Raw genomic sequence first — 21,601 nt, 5'->3', positions numbered from 1 at the left:
TACATAGATATTGCTCACAAGTCCAAACTCAGGTAAATCATTGGAATTAACAGCAGTTACAAGTAATGTCTTCTCCCGTATATATTTATTATCATTTAGATTAATCCATTTTACAGACACTGCATTGTCTATGTCATCAGTTCCAAGGAAAGCCTTGTTTTTTCTTTCAAATACGACATGTTGCGTATTTCTGAAGTTGGTCCCAACGCACACTCGTTAAAAAAAATTGGGTGTTCAGAATAACTTACATTTTGACAACATTCATACATTTGATTATGCCTTATTAAAGACTTGCAAAGTTTTAAAGTATTAAGTCTTTTCAACTTGCTAATTGTCTGTAGACCAATGACAGGAGCAAACAAAATTTTAACAATTTCTATGAGTTCAAGAATTATTTTGTAGTATTCAGTATCTTCAGCTGTATCAATAAGAAATGGCAATATCTTTAGTAGAACAATCATTTGGCCTGAGGATTGCTTCAATTTATTATCACTTGAAGCTAATGTGCTGTAAGCTATAGGGCTTGGTTTGTCTTTGACATCAAGTGGAGTAGGGAAATCCAGTTAATGCAGTATTGAGAACATCCAAGTCTAGTTGACCTAAAAGAACTAACTGTTTTAACACACACTTTATTTCTAATGGAGCAATGCCTTCAAGAAATCATTTCCCCCGTTTTTAGCCTGAGTTAACTAGCTGGAGTCCGACCTGCGTTTGCCCCTGCTCTGTCTGAACCGTCTGAACCATGACCTGGTGATACGTCCTGGTTATTGCTCACACCATAATTCAGTGTCTTATGACGGCAGAAACGACTTGCCATTTATCAATTATCACATGAGTGTGCCTCGATTTTAATAATTATAAAGTAATATAAACTTATTTAGATGAATATAATTTGTATAAATGCAAAATAAACTCATTTAGGCTGAGTGCCCACCCCCGCTCCCTCTTGGAAGATGGTACAATCCACCCTGTCGCGCTTTTCTTTTTTTTTTTTTTCTCCGCTTGGAGTCCGTTGCAATTTGAATTAGGCCTACACAGCAGCTATTCCGGAGGTCACCTGCTGCTGCTCGAAATGTATTATTCTCAAACATCGATTGTGGATGGATATCAGAGTCAAAAGATGGACAAACTGGACGAGGTTGCAATTGCCACACTCAGAGGTATGCTACAGGGGTTACTTTTATGTTGTGCTGGCGTTGTTTACCTATCTTAACGATTTGTGGATTTGCTAATGGGCTAAAGTTTAGCAGCTTATCTACATCAAAAAACCGGCTGGTGTTGCATTATGATTCCCATCTAGAAATAGGTTAAGTCTAATTAAGCTTTGGGTCCATGTTGTTAATATTAGGGGCTGTAAATGCTGAAAAATGCCTGGTTGTAAAATGTTAAGGGTTAATTGATTAAGCAGTGCACATGCCCAGGCAGGAGCCGGAGCCGTTGGAGCTCTTTTGCGCGCACAGGACCCCGGTTCAAGTCTTGCCACTGACTCGGTGTTTGTTACCTTGGCAACCCCCTCCCCCTCTCCCCCCCGCACAATAAGTACAAGGCGCCTGAGTTTAATCTGTATGCTAACGCATTTGTTTAAAGGTGCCATTTGTGGTGCCAATTGTCTATCAAGCTTTACAATATTAACTGACATGAAATGTGAATGCATTTTATCTAGCAAGGCTCTATTGTCACTCTTACTGTAGTTTGCATGGCTTCAATATATGTACCGGTAATTTATAAATGCTGTCAAATTCACTCACTGCTCTTGAAGTAAAAATAGGAAAAATGTGTAAAATGTCCAAACAGTGCTTATTGTACAAGGGGTGTTGGCAAAATGTCCTCACCTGCTATGTTAAAATCTGAGGGAATTCAATGATAACCTGTTCTATATTCCAGCTGCTAATATTGGAGAAGACTTACTCCACTCGCTTTCCCGAGACGACATCAAAGACCTCTTTCCTGGTCCTGAAAATTTCTTGAGGCGGCGGGCTATATGGCTTGTTGTAAATAAAGATGAAAAGGTCAGGTTTGTCTTTCACAGTACAACAGAACTGTTTAACAGTACAACATTTTTCCAATATCACAGTTTAAATCTGGTTCATATACATAAATATGTCATTTGTTTAGACATTTCTGCTTTGAGTCCATTTCAACAGTGGATATAAAATAAAAAAGTGCTTTTTTAATCCCCAAAATGATAATGCTTGAACTAACAAGTAAGAACATACTATGACAAAGTTACTCAATAAATGTTTGTGTCAATGTGTTTTAGGTGGATACTGTTCCCGAAATTCAGCAATCACCCCCCACTGGAGGCAGTGACCTTTCAAAAGAGGAGGCCAATACTTCTAAATTTGTGACTATGTCAAACCCAGAATACATAGTCTTCACAGACAGTGAGCTTGAACAGGTGCGACGCTCCTACTTTGAACAGAAACGGCTGGGGACCGAGCACAATGTGACCCTATCCAAGGAGCTCTTCTGCCGACTCATAAGAAACACTATGACTAACATGATCTCCATCGCAAGAGCCACAGAGGACTCCAGATACCCCACCAAACATGAGGTGAATGCCATGGCAAAGCGACTGATGGATTACTATCCAATGATAAAAGACAGGTCATCAAACAATGAGTGGGTGAGTAGATTTTGTCACTTTTGCTTGTTGCTGGTATGATGTTAATACTGAGATTTCTGTTCATACAGTGCTAAATCGTGACAGAAAGTTCAAATGGAGCAAGACATTGCCGAAAGATATAATTAGAATATAAGAAAGTTTGAGCCTATTGTCATTTTTTTTAATGTTAACTATATATGCCTCACAGGAGCATGTTGCCAAAAAGCTCATGAAGAGACTCTCAAATGTCAGAAGTCCAAAGAAGGCCAAAGGTCCTCCTTCCAAGAAACCACGACAAGAAGTCAGTTCAGACGTTGCAACTACTGACTATGATGGAGATTCCAGTACATCCACCATTATTCTGGAACGGTCACCTGTTAACACCATGGGCATCCCAGTAGATCTGTCACCTAGAACCAGCACCCCAGCGCAGAACCGGAACAGCAGTGATGAAGAATGTATGTATCTTATTACATTTAATTTGTCAGTTTTACTTGTTAGTTTGGAAATCTCGTGTCCCCTTTCCACCATAACGTTCCTGTAATGTCTTCAGCTTGTTCAGTTGACATCATGGACAGCCAGAAAATCCAAGCAAGACACTACAAGACCCTCCAAGAAATGTACAAGTCCAAAAAGCCAAACAAAGCTGCGGTAACTCATTTGCTGAACATGGAATTTGAGTCTCGAAGACGCTTCATCACCTCTGATGTTTTAAAGGAGCAAGACAGAGCAACAAAGATTCTAGAGGCTTACCCTTGTTTCAGAGAACTGGATCATGTAAGTAATGTTGTTGGGTTTTTTTTTTTTGAAGAAGTCATCAGAATGTACTTTTTTTCAGTTTTTTTTTCTTTATCAGAATCTATTTTTCAGGTGCTGGATGAGCTGCAGCGAATCATCCAACCGACCAACTCCCAGTACATATCAGAGATGCAGAACAGATGGAAAACCTTCTATTCAAAGGTCCAGTTTTATGGAGTTATGAAGAAGGCCATGAAGCCTCCTAAAACTTTGAATGGAGGTGAAGTCACAATACATTGACTTGTTCATTTTATATAATAATTAGAGATAGACCGATATGGTTTTTTCAGGGCCGATACCGATACCGATTATTAGTAGTCAAGGAGGCCGATAACCGATATTTGGAGCCGATATTCATTTGCAGTAAAAGGGAAAATATTGGCCTTGATGCAGTTATATTATGTCTTAAGTCTTGAACAGCAATATCCTGCTCCTCTCTACAAGAAACTGTCAAAGACAGCTTCAGGACACACTTCATCTAACAATATGTCATTTTCTGCTGCTTGGGATCTCAATCAACACAAAAAAAAGGTAGAGTAAAATAACTTGGTAGTTAAACAGCCATTATTGCCCTACAGTTTTCTCTCAGACAGACGGTGCTTTGCTGTCAGTTTCTGCAGCTTCTCATGTGGCACACACACACACACACACACACACACACTTCTTTATTAATTAAATTTTAACTTTAGTTTTCTTAATTCTCTAGCCATCCCCTCAACGTGCTTCCCTGCAGTAAAACTAACTGAATTTTACTCACACACACACACTTCTTACTTTGATCACTGACTATTTCCCTATCAATATTATCAGCATCCTTGTTTCAAGTGATTAAACCGTTAAAAACACTAAATAGCCTGCAGCATCTTCTCTTTAATAATCAGTGTTTATCATAGGAACAGACAGCTGCCGCTAACGTATTGGGCCTCAGAGTAACGTCGTGAGTTGTAGAGTTTCGCTACAGTCTGCTGAGCGTCCAGAGCCAGGAGGAGAAAGCGGACCGGTGGGGCTACCGGCGGGCTACGTTACTATCACGGACTATTTCCATATCGATATTATCAGCAACCTTGTTTCGAGTGATTAACAAGCACGTCTGGAGGGACTGCGAGCGGAGAGGAGAAAAAGTTTTGCCGAACGGAACCGGCGCTGTTCCTGGGGGCTCGGTTTCGAAGGTAAGTTAAGGCAGCAGACTCTCCTGAAATTGTAATTAACATCCCAGTCCTCTACACTCAACTAGTAACATGACTGTGAGCCCATTAACGTTATATAAACATAAGCGGCAGCTCTGCTCGCTCGCAGTCCCTCCAGACGTGCGTGTTAATCACTCGAAACAAGGTTGCTGATAATATCGATATGGAAATAGTCCGTGATAGTAGAAGTCTGTGTGTGTGAGAGAGAGAGAGTAAAAACCTAATGAACTCAATTCAGTCCAGTTTTGTTGCAGGGAAGCACATTGAGGTGAAGGCTGATTAGCATTAGCGTAACGTTAGCCCACCGGTCCGCTTGGCTCTACACGCTCAGCAGACTGTAGCGAAACTCTACAACTCACGTGAGCACTGTGCATGCACAGCTTTCACTGCTGATTGGCTGTTACCTGTGCGTGTAACCAGAGCTTGTAACCACTCAGATGGTGCTGTGGGTGGGACAATGCTGGAGACAGAGTAGCGACAGCAGACAGAGAGGTGCGGCTGCATCAGAGCCAAAATAACCCAGTTTTAAATTGATCTCTTATCGGCCGTCGGATTAAAAAAAAGGCCGATGCCGATATGCGTCAAAATGCCGAATATCGGCGCCGATAATCGGCCCGGCCGATAATCAGTCTATCCCTAATAATAATGTCTCGTAATTATTTGTTATGTTAAAGTTATTTATGGTACCACCTTGTATTGTCCCTTTTCCATTAAACCAGTGGAGCATATCACAGCTGTCTTCAGAGCCATGCCACTGCTCTTTCCGTCCAGCACTTTGCCACAGAAGAAACTGGGCTCAAGCAGCGAGGCTCTTTTCCATGTCCTAGCGGTGAGATTTACAGACTTACTGAAACATTTCATAATATATGTTACAGTTTTTCAGGCATACATTTTATATTAGGTTTAGTTACTTTGAGATAAACTTTTATCATTTCAAAAGCTCCAAAGGGGAAGTGTTTTCCATAGTGTACTTAATGTAGTACTAACATCATTGGAACTAGCTGTGCATTCAGCATTTGCAGTGGGCTTAATGCTGAGGGGTTACTGTGACTGTTTGTTTTAAAGTACAATATGATTTCTCTAATGTCCTAGTCCAGGTCTTAAGTTTATGTTACTTGCAATGTTTTTTCTAATCTTCTTGATTTATCTGTGTCATCTAGACTTCTGAGGATCCTAATGGTTTCATGCAGCAGCGACCCCTGTCTTCTCCGGTTCTGCTCGTTTCTGAGGACAACTGTATGATCGCCATCAGAAAAACACCTGTGACCACCTTCACCATAGACAGACTTAATGAGGGACTTCTCTACGTCATGGCATATTACTATGCCCTGCACATGACCTACCCCAAGTGCATTTCTACACTACTGTCAGTACTGCAGACAGAGGTACTTCAAGATTCAATTCATGAGCAGGATTTGACCCCTCACGACAAAAAAGCGATGGGTGAGTGGAAGTCATTCAGTGAGTGAGTCCCTTTGTCCATCACTCTGCCCCACTCTTCCTGTTGTAAGTATTTCAAAGAAAGATGATGTTCTGTTTAAAAAAAAAGTTCATCACAGTTAGACACATTTGTTGGTGAGATTGAAAACCTTTCCTGTGGGATAATATGCTGCAAAGCAGCTGCAACATGGTGTTTATTGCTGTAGTATGCTGCTACAATAACTGATGGGTTTTTTTGATAGTGAGGTTCAAATCAAAACTGGCTTTTCAATCTGTTAGATTATGATAGCTCTGGAATGTGGAAGTTGACCTTTTTTGGATGTTGAGTTGAGCAATTGTATTGCAAAGTTAATAAAAAAATATTAAATGAGAAAGTTTTGGTGTCTTGATTTAAGACAACATCACTTATATTTGTTATGCTGTTTTAAGAAATGATGTCTTATTTTAACTACTTTTATGCTCATTATCAATCCCAGATTAAGGTGTCAATTCTTAAATTTAATTTAGTCAAGAGACTTAAATTCTAATTTTAAGTAACTTAATCTTAAATTAGTGTTTTTTTCATTGCTTGTTTTAGAAGAATTCGGGTTAATTTAAGATTTTCTGTCTAGTTTAAAGTCTCATTTTAGTCTTTCAGAGCCAAGAATTTTGGGCTTATTTTAAGAAATCTTGTCAAGCGAAAAAAGCTTACCCCATTGGCAGATTTTTTTGCTTGATATAGGATGATTTGATTGAATATAAGAATTTTTTGCTTCTTTCTAGAAGGGCTGTTTTTGCAGTGTGGGTTTCATCTGACACTGACAAAAGGCAGTCATCTACATAAAAATTGTGCATGCTTTAACTGCAGCAGGTGCCATTTTGTCCTTAGCATCCTCAGCTGTCTTCCTTAATGCAAAGTTGGCACCACTGGGAGAGGATGTCGCCCCAAACAAGTGCACAACCATTTTGTATTCTTTCAAGGGCTCATTCAGGTTTCCATTCGGCCACCAGAGGAATCGCAGGAGGTCTTGATCCTCTGGTGGTACTTTCACTTGATGATACATTGCCTCTATGTCTGACATTAAACCAATGTGGTCATGTCTGAATCTTGTTAACACTCCTATTAGTGTATTTGTTAAATCTGGTCCTTGTATTCAATGACTTGCCCTGATGATGCTGCAAATTCAAAAACTTCGCAAAGTTTCCCTTTTTGGGGGTGATATACCCCATGATTAGGTATGTACCACACACTATCATTTTCAGACACAGTCTCTTCTTTTGGTACTTCCACTGCATACTCTTTACTGATCAGGTCAGACATGAATCTCTGATACTCTTTATGAAAGTCTTTGTTTTTGACAAGTTTCCTTTCCAGGTTTTCTGCTCTCTGGAATTGTTGTGCCCCGGTGGCACAACAATTTCCACTAGAGTTGTGTGTTGTTTCACAAGTTGTCATGTTTTCTGTGGTGCTTTTCTCACTGCTCTTAACAGCTTCATTATCATCTTCCCTTGTGACATGAAGCATGTGTAGGAACACATGTCCATCGCCTCTGCATTCCATTGAGGTTCTGTTCTTGCATTAATTACTCCTCTCATCTGCAAGCTGACTGTTTTCAGGAAAGAGACGCCATGAAGTCTCTCACCTCTTCACCTGACTTGTTTTGCTTTCAATGAAACCGTCAGATGGACGCTTCACAGGAGAACCCCTCTCCTTTATTTACAGCTTTGGATAACCATTTGTCCTCTTCCCCCACTCAAGATATTGACACTCCTTTCTCTCAGGTCGGTTGAGTTCATCATCAAATGAATCCACTACAGAGTAAAAGTACTCTGGGCCTCTTCTCTGTTTTCCAGCCCTCCTGCCCTAATGGTTTACGACTACGCTTCTCTTATCACACATTCCAACCTATAATGGTTTCTGCACTCATCCCGATTTCAAGCAAGTTCTAAAATACCATTAAACCAGGAACTCATCCTCTTAATTTTAACAGATTAGGAAACAGTAAAAGAATTTCATAAAACTGATCTTTTTCCCGTTTCTCTACGATTAAGATTGACTGAGATCAAGTTTTAATGTTTAATCTGTCCTGTGTTCGGTGGAACCACAGCACCTCCTGATGACGAGCTATTTAAGAAATATTCTGTTTAATATGTTTATTGTTATCGCCAGTAAATGTCTCTGATATGTTTTTGTTTTAACAAGTATTAGGCTAGAACTAGGAGAAATATGTATAAGTGATCAATTCTACCAGTTCTACCTACGGTATATTCAAGTGTGTTTTCTTTTACGTTTTAATCAAGTTTTAATTCCTTTTGAATGTTAGTGATTTTAATCATGTCATAAACCTTTTCATGATAGACAAAGTACATCTATTGAGCCATGGTGAGATTCTGTGAAAGGTGAAGCACGGTGTTGAAACGTTTAAAACTATAAGTTTAGTTTTAGTGAGTTCCTGTTAATTTTCACACTATCTACTCGGAGACAAAAAGTCGGCAGTCCTGCCCCCAGGCACGCCCGCCATTTGGAGACAACAAAACTAAGAGACATCACTTGTCTCGAGTTAGTCTAGGTTTTTTTTGTTTCACTCTTACTCTTGTAATTTATTTTGGAAACTCTCGTCTTTAATTTTTCCGCTCCTTACTTTTACTTTGAAACACGCTTCAAGGCAGCGATCTCAGCAGAAGTGCTCGCGCGTTGATTTTTCTCACTTTTATATTTTTCGCAGTATCTTTTATTAAGTTTGTACCAGAACGAAGTTCTGTTTTAATTTGTTTTATACAGTTAAGTATTGTAACCTGATTTAGAGGAAGTGAACTTAATTTAGATTATCTTGCATTAACTAACAACGGAAGATCCGCCTGATCAACGTATCATCCTCAGTTATTTTATTCAAGAAGTTAGATTTAGTTTACAAAGTCAGAGCCTGAGAACCACTCGAAGCAACGAAGAAGAACATCTTTATCAAAATCATCATCACGACACTACAGCAACTTGCTGTGTCTGAAACCGTGCAAGCGGTTTCCAACAAAAGACAGACTCGTTGACAAGCGGTACTGGACCAGCTGCCCTCTTCCTAAGACATCGGACCGAGGTGTCCAACCAGCTGATACCGGACGAGCTGACCCCCACCATTGAACCGGGACTGCCAGCTAGAGTCGCAAATCACCTGAGGGAACCCGCCGCCGCGGACTCAACCACTCTGCTAAGAAAGTAGGCTTTCCATTGCTCATCACAGCTGGATTCACACATGATACATGAGATGGTGTCTATGGCTCTGATTCATATCTTTTAGTTTAAGAGAAAGTCGGTTAGGATTTTGGTAGTATTAAAATTACTCCCGTAATATTTAAATGCTTCAACCTAACTCGTGATCTCACCATCAGCCCATATTCCACTAATAACCCATTACTTAGTTATTCCATATTTCCTGTTACCTGTTGTTATTCATTTAAATTGCCATTTCATTTATTTAATCTGAATTATTTAGTCAATAAACATATTTAACCGTATGTCATTGTCTGTGCAGGTTTGTTTTTAATGTGGAGAACCGATGGATCTGTGTAGAAGTCACTACTTCATTTATGAGATTGAATAAATTGATCTGAAATTGATTAGAATTGATACAAGTTAAACTTGTCCAGTCGAATTTGATTAATTACCTCCGGATTATTCAAATAGACGAACAACGGAGGTGGTGCCCCATTTACGAGTGCTTTATTAATCACCAGTGATTAATAAATTACATTTATTATTAGTGTATCTCCTACATTCTGCAAAGGAAGCACAGGGCAGAGTCAGGAAACACACAGTTGCAGGTAGGAACAGTCATATTTTTGCCGGGAGTTTGGTCCGACGTCACCCATGTACCCCTTTGTGTGTTACCCCAATAAGGCTCCCCCTTGCTACAGGTGAACCCGGAACTTAGAAATAGAACTGATATAAAACAATGCAGGAAATTCTAACTTTTTTTTTTTTAGATAATATTAGCATTGACCAGGTTTTGAGAATGTTCACCATAATTAATTAGGAAAATAAATAAATTATGACAATAATGAATGATCAGATGAATAAAACAAAGTAATCATTGACCCAGCTACATACTCCCCCCTGAACTCCTAAAAAACAGCTCCAGTACAGGATAATAGCTGGCTTAAGGGTAATCTCAACATAGTCAGTTATCACTCTCAAATATACATTACTACACGCAACATGAATGTCTCCCAACTAGCAGGGAAAGTAACATGAAGAAGCTGGCCAGACTTCTTTAATGTACTCTTGCTTAGGAAAGTGCCTTATACACAATCCCCTGTAGCTGACTAGATAACTATAACCCAAACTGTATGTTTACACAAAAAAAGCACATTAATGTTGAACTTAGAATTGTCCCTGAGACATAACAAACTATGAAACTATGCCATTTGGCTGTGTGTTTTTCTGTGTCATGTTCTGTATCAGTCTGTTAACTGGCCTTATAATCCTGCCTACTCTTGTCCTAATATGGCCCACTGAGTCACTTGGTGGCAGTCCATCAGGTTTTAAGGCTAGTTTAGTAGTTTCTCCCTTGGCTGTTTGACTCTTTGGTTGACCATCGCCTGATCCTGATTGTACACTATTTCGCCTAGTCTCTGCCACATTGCTGCTTGCTTTACTGCTGCTGTCCATGTCTGTTTCAATGGGAAGATCTGACGCAGCACTGACGCTCTCCCCGTCAGTCTCAGTGCTGACACCGTCGCTTATCTGTGACACCCGAGAGGGTGATACAGGATTACCAAGGGGCCGTTGAGGGGAATCAAAGGGCACAGGCTCAGTTTCTGGGGGGCCTTCAGGAGCAGCAGACTCAGCTACCCAACTGGCAGTGCGATCTGACCGGTCAACCTCCGACTCAGTCAACAGGAGTCTCCTGTGTTCTTTACTTGTTTCTGAGCCACTGTCAAAGGTTGACTCAACTTCATGCTCCACTTCCACTGGTAAGAAGTTAGCTTGCAACAGCATATTTCTGTGGACAACCCTCTCTTGACTGGTGGTGAGATTTTTAATGTGGTAAGTATGGCACCTTAAGTCTTTGGAAACAACTGTGTAGAGTTTAGACTCCTACCTGTCAGCCAACTTCCTGCGTCCGCGTCCACCCTTATCTGCCAAGAGAACCTGATCCCCTTCTTCAATATCTGTGCCCTTAACCCCTTTGTTATACAGGTCTGCCTGTCGTTGTTGGCTGGGATTGGCATTGACCTGGGCCAGTGCGAGGGCTTCCTTGAGGTCATCTCTCATCCTTTTGACATAACTGTCATAGTGATGTCATTATCTCTCTCCACATTGCAGAAGATCACATCTACTGACAGTCTGGGAATGCGTCCATACATCAGGTAAAAGGGAGCATAGCCAGTCGACTCATGAGCTGTACAGTTATATGCAAAGGTCAGCATTTGTAGCATCTGCGGCCATCTTTGTTTATCTCTGGGGGGTAAAGTCCGGATCATATTCCCCAAGGTTCGGTTGAATCTCTCAGTGTGGCCGTTCCCCATGGGATGGTAAGGGGTTGTCCTTGACTTTTTTACACCGGCAACCTGCAACAGCTCCTGAATCAACTGGCTTTCAAAATTTGCACCCTGGTCTGAATGGATCCTTTGAGGGAATCCATAGACACAAAAGTACTTATCCCACAACTGACGTGCGACATGCTTTGCTGACTGGTCAGAGCACTTGAAGGCGTGGGCCATTTTAGTGAAGTGGACTGTTGCCACTAATACATCCACACTCCTTCCTTTAGCATCCTCTGCAGACCAGAAATCCAGACAGACTAGTTCCAAGGGGCTTGTGGTCTTAATACTTTCAAGCTTGGCTCTTCCTTCAGGTTCCAAGGTCTTACTGACAACACAACGCTTGCAAGTCTTGACGTACTCTCTGACATCACGCTCCATATCAGCCCAAAAGAACCTCTGCCGTACCAGATACAAAGTCCTGCTCTGACCTTGATGGCCAGCATCATCGTGAACGCCTCGCAGAACACCGCTGACCAAAGAGGTGGGTACCATGTACTGATGGCACTTCCTCCTAGTTACTGTATCCTTACACACTCGGTATAAGATACCATCAAGCATTTTCAACCTATGCCACTGTTTCAAAGTTTTAAGCACCCTTATTGACAATCCGGCTCGCTCTCTCCTTGAAGACCGCCTTGCACGGGTGACAAACGGAATGACCTGCGACAGTGTGGCATCATTTCTCTGTTGATCCTGGAGCTCCTGGAGTGAGAAGACAGGCAGGGTGCTTTCGCCTGGTGGGATGAGTTGCTCCAGATCCTGCGCAAGACAAGCGACCACCCTTTGTTTGGACCCCTGATCCCACTCAACATGTCCTGCCAACACTGCAGACACCTCAACATCAGTCATAGAGCAGCATTCGAAACTCTCGAAGTGGGTGTTCGACGCTCTGGTGGTTGGCGTCAGCCCTGAACACTTCTTGAACAACACCCTCTCGAACTTGTTGAGACTCCTCCAAAAGCTCGGCATATGGCTCCTTTATGAGCCTTTGGCTGACACGGGTTTGAACGAATGGCTGCCTGCTCAGAGCATCAGCGACGATGTTCTTGCTACCAGGTATGTATTTGATGCTGAAATTATATGGCGGTAACTTGGCTACCCACCTTTGCTCACACGCATCGAGTTTGGGTTTTGTGAGGATAATCAGTGGATTATTGTCTGTCCAAACAGTAAAGGTGTGCCCTTTCAGCCAATAGCTAAATTTGTCGCAGACGGACCACTTCAATGCCAAGAACTCTAGGCGGTGCGCAGGATAGTTGCACTGAGCGCGGGTCAGTGCTTTGCTGGCAAAGGCAATAGGACGTGCCTTGCTGTCGCCATCCTGGAGCTGAGTTAACACAGCGCCTAAGCCATCCTGGGAGGCATCAGTACAAAGAATGAATGGTTGGTTGAAATCAGGGTGTGCCAGTACGACAGACTCCAGGAGTGCAGCTTTCAGACGTTCAAATGAGTTGTGGTGCTCCTCTCTCCAGTCACTGGGGAGCAGTTTCCTGAACGCAGCAGCGCCTCTTGCATTCCCTCTCTTTCCTTTTGGTGGTGCAGTCAGTGCAAACAGGTTTGGCTATGCGGGAACAATCAGGAATGAACTGCTGATGATGATCATACCCAAGAATGACTTGATCTTTCTTTGGGACGGTGTAGCGCCATCTTCCATCATAAGATCAGACTCAGACATGGAGGCGATTGCCTTGACCTTATCTGGGTCGGTCGACACACTGTTTTCATCCACAATATGACCCAAGAATTTCACGCTCCTCCTCAGTAGGTGACATTTTTTTAGGGGCCAGCTTTAGTCCATGAACACGAAGTCTGCTGAAAACTGTTTCAAGCCCCCTGAGAGCTTCAGCTTCGTTGGGAGCATACACAAGCACATCATCCAGGTAACAGAGTAGAGTTAGAAAGTTCTCATCTCCAAATATGCCCATCATTAGTCTCATAAAGCTTGCAGGGCTGTTGCATAACCCCTGTGGGAGTCTATTAAACTCATAAAGCCCCATAGGTGTTGTGAAGGTTGTGAGTTTTTTGTCCTCTTCTGCCATGGCAATGTTATAAAAGCCAGATGTGAGATCCATTGCACTGAAAATGGCATTACCTCCCAGAGCTGCCAGACAGACAGATTGATGGGGCAAGGGATGTGCATCCTTGATTGTGCGTGCATTCAACCAGCGATAATCCACGCAGATCCTGAGATCCCCGTTCCTCTTCCATACAAGCACTAATGGGGAAGCCCACACGCTGTTGGACTTGCGAATGATCTCACGTTCCTCCATCTCCGTGAGAACCTGTCGGAGCTTGTGATATTCCCCTGGTGGAACACGCCGGTACGGGAGTCTGAACAGTCGCTGGTCGGACAAATGGATGCGATGGACCAAATCGTTAGCCATCCCACAATCAAGCTTGCTCCTTGAGAAAATGTCCTCATACTTTTGTATCAGTTGCAACAGTTGTGACTTCCAGTGGTCTGTCCCCTCACATGAATCAATATCCAGATCATCCAATCCCAGATTACACAAACTGTCACGAAAGTTGGGACATGGTGGAGGATCTGAGCTGTGGGCTGATTCACCACATACTGTCTGGTTCTGCATTCTGACCTCTGCAGTTGATGTTTGCTCAGAGGCCACATCCAGATCCTCAATAGCAATGCAGGAGGACACATCTGCTACCTTGGTGTGGCACTTTAATGTGACAGCCTTGTCAGACGTGTTCAAGATTCTGACTGGGATCCATCTCTCACCATTTATAGAAGCAACAGATTGACAGACGATTATGTTTTTCTTGTGGATTTGTTCTTCGATGGCTCAACCAGAACAGCGCTGCCTTCAGAGAGGGGTGAGACTCCAGGTAACTTACCCCAAACCAGGTGCTCTTGCTTTGGGAGAAGAGTTACTGCTTGCACCAGCTTGACAGACCCGATAAAATCTGGCATAGTGTCACCTTTCCATCTGTTGATGCCAGACAACATGTTAAGAAACTGCATTATCTCAGGTGCGTTTGTAGACTGAGGTTTGCTCAGAACCTGCCAGAAATGGGGAGACTGTTTAAACTGCTTCAAGAGATATTTAATGACATTTGTGCCCAAAATCAACTGATCTTTCTGCCCCGAAACCACTAAAACAGGTACAATAAATGTACAACCATACACTTCCATCTTCAGGTTGTGAATGGATTTGGGCCTGACTTGGGTTCCACCACAGCCAACAAGCACAACATCAGGATGGGCAGAGTTGGTCTCTGATACTGAACCAACATTCTTAAGCATCTGTTCAGCCTCTTCACTAATGGTGCAAGCCATGGAGCCCGTGTCTAGCAGAGCTTGTAATGACAGTTTATCATCCACCTGTGCACTGGCATAGAATAGGCTGTCAGATTTATTGAGCTGGGTTATGTTCTGGAACAATACAATGGCACCAGGTGGAGCAGATTTTAGGCTTTCTGCATACACTGACTGCATATCTTCACTGGGATTGAGGGTCTCATCAATGTCACTCACACTGTCCCCTCCCATGCGTGAGTGATTTAGTTTCCCTGATCAGGTGAGTTGTTGCCTTGCTGAGTAGCAGTGACCTGGGGGCAATCTTTTCATCTATGTCCTAGTCCTAAGCAGCTCAAACATCTCCGTTCTCTCATGAGGTGTGTTCGTGTTGAGTGGGAGCTGTTACCACAAACTCTGCATGAGGCAAACTGAGCTGATGGGATGAACTGAGGTCCAGCAGCAGGGGCAGACTGGTTGGTATGTTCTAACACTCTCTCTAGCATACTCAACACACGTTCCAGAGCACCTGATTCTGAAGCAGCTGCTTCATTTGACTTGGTTGGGTTAGTTTGGGTGCATTTGGCCGTGTTCACTTGGGCAAAATCAGTGTCGGGTTCAGGGGAGCTAATGGATGCTGTAGCTGTAGTTACCTGCAGAACGTGTGCTTTGGCCGTGGTTACATTTGGTCTTTTAACTTGACACTCTCTTTGATGTTCATCGATGACCTCCTGCTCCTTTGTGAGAGACCAGTTACTTATGGGCCTTCACTTGAAAACACAAGCAAGACTGGGGTCAGGACAGTTTCTAATGAACATCATAGCTATTTCTGCATCCATATTGTCCATTTTGCTCCCTTGGCACTTCAGGTGTCTGTCTGCTGCCTCAGCAGCTGTATTTAGCCTAACCCAATAATCTACTGGTGTTTCTTTTGCCGCTGGCTGTGTGGCATAAAAGTCAGCCAATGGTAAACAAGACCCAGGGGTTTCACTGAAATAACCTCTCAGTATGCTGTAGATTGTCTCGGGATTAACAACTGTGTCAGATGACGAACTGCTCTTCAGTCCTACTTTGACAATACTTTTAGCTTTGCCAAGAAGATGACTCAGAATCTCATCTCTATGTTCGTGGGTCGAGAACTGTTTCTTGTGCAAATACACCTCCATCATATCAATCCACTCCTGAATGGAATATTTTTCATCTCCATCGCCACGATACATGGGAGGTTCCTTCACATCTGATCTGACGACCAGGCTCACCTTGGAAAGGTCAATGGTCGTTTCTTGTGCTTCAACCCTTGCTGAACTAGCTGCAGGGGACTGCTGTGAGGTGAATGGGGACTGACTGGCTAGTAGACGACTGGCTATTGATTCACCTATCTGGCTCCCCAACTCACCAATGAGATCACGTAGCTGTTGGACTGTGTTCTCAGTGTTAGCAGCAGGTGTGGAAAACAAGGGCTCAAGTGGAGGGGTGTCAGTGAAATCATCTGAATCTAAGGGCTCTTCATTAATTAACACTGTAGACTTACTACGAACTACCCCATCTGTGTTGAATAAACCCCTGTTCCTATCAAAAGCTGGCGTAGATACATTAAAGGTATTCTGACCTCTGCCTGCCATATCACACAAATTTAATGCACATATACAATAATGGGAAAAAAAACCCTCAGAAATAAGTTTTACAGATATCACAGAAAATGCAACTTGTATCAATATGACTCCTTGGTTAGTTATTGATTTTTTTCTGAATGCCTGTGTTAAACAGTCTTAGCAAACACTTCAGCAACTAACAGGATCCACAGGTACAGCGATCGGTGGCGGCTGACCAATGGATCCGGGTCACGGCACCAGTCTTATGTAGCAGTTGTGAAATGGTTGCTTATAGGCTGAAGGATGACAACACCAGGGATCGGAGTTTGTTCATTTATTCTGCAAAGGCAGCACAGGGCAGAGTCAGGAAACACACAGTTGCGGGTAGGAACAGGCTGCCTCCACAACAAGAGCAGCCATATTTTTGCCGGGAGTTTGGTCCGACGTCACCCACGTACCCCTATGTGTGTTACCCCAATAAGGCTCCCCCTTGCTACAGGTGAACCCGGAACTTAGAAATAGAACTGATATAAAACAATGCAGGAAATTTTAACTTTTTTTTTTTTTTAGATAATATTAGCATTGACCAGGTTTTGAGAATGTTCACCATAATTAATTAGGAAAATAAATAAATAATGACAATAATAATGATGAATAATGAATGATCAGATGAATAAAACAAAGTAAACATTGACCCAGCTACACATGTAATCATCCATCCATAATAGGGTGACTTGATGCGGGGTCAGAGGTGCACTGACTCCAATGGTCATCACTATGCCCATCAAGATTTCATTGGGGCGGGGGCGTGTCAACATGGCCACTGTGTAGACACGTCTTTGCCAGCTCCTGTATATTTAATCATTAATAGCACACCAAACGTCATTTTACTGGACTACTTCGGTTGTTTTTTTATTTTATGACGATGTATGAAACATTCAGGTATGGCTGGGAAAGCTAACTCTCGCCTAGACCGCTGAAATCGAGCTCAACCTCGGCACGTTAGCGAGAAGGCTAACCACCCGCCGTCACCCAAGCATGGCGACGAGGAGGAGGAGGAGGGGGACCTGTGCCTGTCAGCCGTTATCAAACTTATTGAAACTTTCCGCAGTGAAACCCGCTCTTCGATGAGCACTCTGCAGTCTGTTATAGAGTCATTCGGGGTACGTATGACAGTGGTGGAAACCTCGCTACAGGATTGTGATGACAGGATTACTACACTGGAGGCGAAGTGTGAGACTTTGGAGAAGTGCAACAAGCTGCTAATGACGAAAACCAAGGACCTCGAGTCAAGGAGCCGCCGCCAGAATTTACGCGTGGTTGGTATCCCGGAGGACATGGAGGGGCCTAGAGTCACGACATTCATGACCGACTTCTTCGCTGAGACGCTGGGCATGGATATTCCCGAGGGACCGGAGATGGTGGACGGGGCGCACCGCCTCGCTTCGCGCCCGGCGCGGGCTCCAACACTCCTCCCAGACCAATGATCTTGAAGGTGTACCATTTCGGAGTAAAGCAGCAAATCCTCCAGCTGGCCAGGGAGAAAGGCCCGCTCACATTGCGTGGAAAATCAGTGCATATCTTCCTGGACTTTACTACTGAAGTCGCTAAACGGAGGGCATCTTTTAACAATGTCAAGCAGAAGATCCAGGCTGCCCACATCCGATATGGTCTGCTGTTCCCGGCTCGGCTGCAGGTGACCTTCAACGGCGGGAGATACAGCTTCGCTGCTCCGGACGAGGCAGAGAGATTTTACGCGGAGACCATCGCCCCAACGCTCCCGGCGGGTCGAGCTGACGGCACCACCGACAACGGGTGACTCTTCACGGGCTCACGGTTTGTTTCTCCCCATGACAGCCCCACAGACTATCCAATATGGGTGGCTTAAATCTGTTTCACAACTGTTTAAAACTGTGTTTTCCCATTTAAAGCCGCCATTTCAATTCAATTCAATTTAATATATTATATTAAGTGTGATGAGTGCTGAAAGTATTTCATTTTGAATCTGTATACAGATAATGTCCATGACAAGTTTTCTTTTCTTTTTCTCTAGACGTTTGGTGTTATATATTGTTAGGTTTGGAGCACTGGTTTAGTGCAGTTAGGATACACCGTGTGAGGTGTAGTAGACGCTTCGTTTGGGGAGGCGTTTGGGGTGTAGAGGGTGGGTGGGCTGGGGTTTTGTTCTTCTCCACACTGTTTTCACTGTTTTTATGTCTTATTTTTTGTTTGGTCAGAAGGTTTTCTCCACAGAGTCTTGACATAATATCGGGGGTTTCGGCCAGATTTATTGTACCTTGTTCTCAGATTGGATTGTTGAATCCTCTCTCATTGCTGGCGACTTTAACTGTTACCTAAATCCATGGCTGGATAGATCTAGTAAAAAAGTTCAATCTAATATAGGGCAGGGCCAGTCTTTACTTGGCTGCTGCAATGACATCCATTTTATAGATACGTGGAGGACTCTCCATCCCACCGATAGGCAGTATACATTTTATTCTAAGGTTCATAATTCATCCTCTAGAATTGATTATTTTTTTACTCCTAAATCTGCACTGCAGAATGTGCGCTCCTGTTCGATAGGTAATATTATCATTAGTGATCACTCACCAGTATTTTTAGTCATGTCCAGTAAAGTACAATGCCCCAAGGCACAGTGGCGGTCCCCAAATCATCTTCTGAAAAACCCTAATTTTAAATCGCATCTTACTGAACAGTTCAAATATTTTATCACTGAAAATGACACCCCTGGTGTTTCTCCTAGTCTGCTTTGGGAAACCGCTAAGGCTGTTATCCGTGGTCTTACTGTATCATTCTCAGCAAGCGTAAAGAAAAAACAGAGGGCAGAACAGCAGAAGCTTGAACAACAATTATGTAATCTGCAGGGAGAGTTTAACCTCAACCCGTCAGAGGATTTGAGACTTCAAATTGATGTTACTGTGATGTGACTGAGGAGGGGCGTGGGCTGGGGAGGTGGAGGAGATGAGAAACAGGTGCGGGGAGAGACCAGGTGTGGTAATTAGAGGAGGGAGACGCTGGGTTTGGAAAGAAAAGGAGTTCGGCTGTGTGTGGAGAGGGAGTTTTTTGAGTCTGGCGGCTGGAACTCTTTGGTGGGGAGGGTGTCGTTCGTGGCTGGTTAGGGCCACCGGCGATGAAGACAGCCAGAGCAGGGGGTTAGTGGTTCCAGCGATAGGAGGGGAGGCTGGGCGCCTCCTGTAGTATAGTCAGGGCCGGGTTTAGAGAGTGGGAGTCTGCTGCTGCCCCTTGCCACCTTCTCAGTCGTAGCGTTTGAGCCTGCTGCTACTCCTGCCGCTCCTTGCCACCGTCTCCGCTGGAGCGTCTCTGCCACCGGATGGACTGATCTGCGCCGTCCAACGAAGCCGTCTTCCCCGGGGAGTTGGACGGCGTCTCAAGCTCAGACCCCGGGGGGGGGGGTCTCGCCAGACGGCGAGTTGAGTACCCTTTTACTATATTTACTTGTAAGTTATTGTAATGTATTGGACAGTGGGGGCGGGAGCTCAGTCGGGGGACTCACCTGCGCAGCGTAGCGAGGGGGGGCTGCCATTTCTTTGGTGACGTCACGTGAGTTGCAGTGTTAATAGGTCACAGGTTTTGTGGCCGAGCAGAGTGTAGTTGCAGTGCCTCCAGTAGAGGGTGATAGCGTGCTGTGTTATAGTGTGCCTTAAGCTTGCAGTGATTTGTAGTGGGTAATAGTGGGAGCCCTTTTCTCCTGACAGCTAGCGCAGGCTTCTCCTGGCCACAACCCACCCCTATTTTATAATTGTGTCCTATTGTAATAAAGATTATTGTATTTTGTACCCACTGCTCTCTCTGAGTGTTATTGGACGGCTCTGACCTGGTGACAAGTCTGCCATCTTTTGACTGAACCCAACATTCATTACACTGGTGGCAGCGGTGGGATTCTCAAAATGTCAGAGCCTGAAAATAATTCACTTCGTACTGAGGCAGGTCCCAGTCAGCCGCCCCCCCCTCCTTCAAGTGGTGGTGTGCAAACTGTAACCCCCCGGCCAATTTTCATGCCTGAAACCTTTACAGGTGCTGGACGGGAATGGACAGATTGGGCAGAGCAGTTTGAAATTGCAGCCGATGTTAATAACTGGGACGAACCCCTAAGACTAAAATTTATGGGTCTTCTTTTGTCAGGCAGGGCCCGCGAAGTCTATAGTGGGTTGTCGATACCAGCTAAAGCTAATTATGCGTCCTTGAAGGAGGCAATGGGGCGGTGTTTGGATCCATGTGACAGCGATGATTGGAACAGGGCCACTTTTTCCTCCCGGCGTAGACTACATAATGAGACAGTCAGAGAATTTGGCATTGCACTGCGCCGTTTAGTGGTTAAAGCTTACCCCTCTGCAGATATCCACACACAAGACCTGCTGGCAAAGGATCATTTTGTTACATATGTGGGAAATGGGGATCTGCGAGTCAGTCTGCGTAGTGCCAAACCTGCCACCCTAGAAGACGCAATCAATCTCGCTGCCGAGCTTGAGCTTATTAGAGGCCTAGAGAGAGGATGCACAGTCTCTGATGCCAAGGTGCGTGGGGTTGGGGAAAAGCCTGACAACGGTGAGAGAGTAGATGCTCTTCTCACCGTTGTGGAAGGATTACGACAGGAAGTCAAATCTCTGCAAACCACTGTGCAGGCACTGGCAGGCCCCAGTAAACCTTCCCGTGCATCCTCCTCTTTAGGATCGGACTCCGCCACTTTTGCAACAAAAACAAGTTCCTTTGCACCTCGACGAGAAGTTGATCCTAGGGGGGGTTGCTGGGAGTGTGGGTGTAATCGACACCTGAGACAAGACTGTCCCTATTTGCAGGGAAACTAGAGGGGGCGCTCACAGAGGGCCAAATGTCCGCCCCCCTTCCTTCACTTAATATGGCCCCTGACGGGTTAAAGGGCGGCTCTGGCTACCTTAAAGCTAAAATAGGTGGGTTTGAATGTCATGTCCTTGTAGACACTGGAGCCTCTTGCTCTGTTATTCCTAAACAGTTGTGGCTTACAATAACAAAAGGGGGCTGTAACCTAGAGAATTATATAGGTAGAGCCACAGCAGCTAATGGGGGAGGGATGCATGTTGTAGGATGTTGGCAAACCATATGCCAGTTTGAATCTCTCGCTCTTGTTAACAAGTTTTTAGTTTCTGACATACCCTCTGAAGAAATTTTGCTCGGGTTTGATTTTCTT

General features: G+C 43.9%; 1 protein-coding gene across 1 annotated transcript; it reads left to right on the top strand.

Annotated features, from left to right (window-relative positions):
* The first annotated feature begins 1,043 nt into the window (after positions 1-1,043).
* On the top strand, positions 1,044-6,332 carry LOC141008055 (uncharacterized). Its single transcript, XM_073480247.1, has 8 exons — positions 1,044-1,160; positions 1,885-2,009; positions 2,261-2,626; positions 2,814-3,063; positions 3,159-3,382; positions 3,476-3,623; positions 5,310-5,419; positions 5,751-6,332. The coding sequence occupies exons 1-8, from the start codon at positions 1,073-1,075 to the stop codon at positions 6,057-6,059; spliced, it is 1,620 nt and encodes a 539-aa protein (XP_073336348.1). The 5' UTR covers positions 1,044-1,072; the 3' UTR covers positions 6,060-6,332.
* The last annotated feature ends 15,269 nt before the right edge of the window (positions 6,333-21,601 follow it).

This window comes from Pagrus major, chromosome 14, assembly GCF_040436345.1.
Source record: "Pagrus major chromosome 14, Pma_NU_1.0".
Classification (NCBI taxonomy): domain Eukaryota; kingdom Metazoa; phylum Chordata; class Actinopteri; order Spariformes; family Sparidae; genus Pagrus; species Pagrus major.
This window is presented reverse-complemented; position numbering and strand designations above follow the sequence as displayed.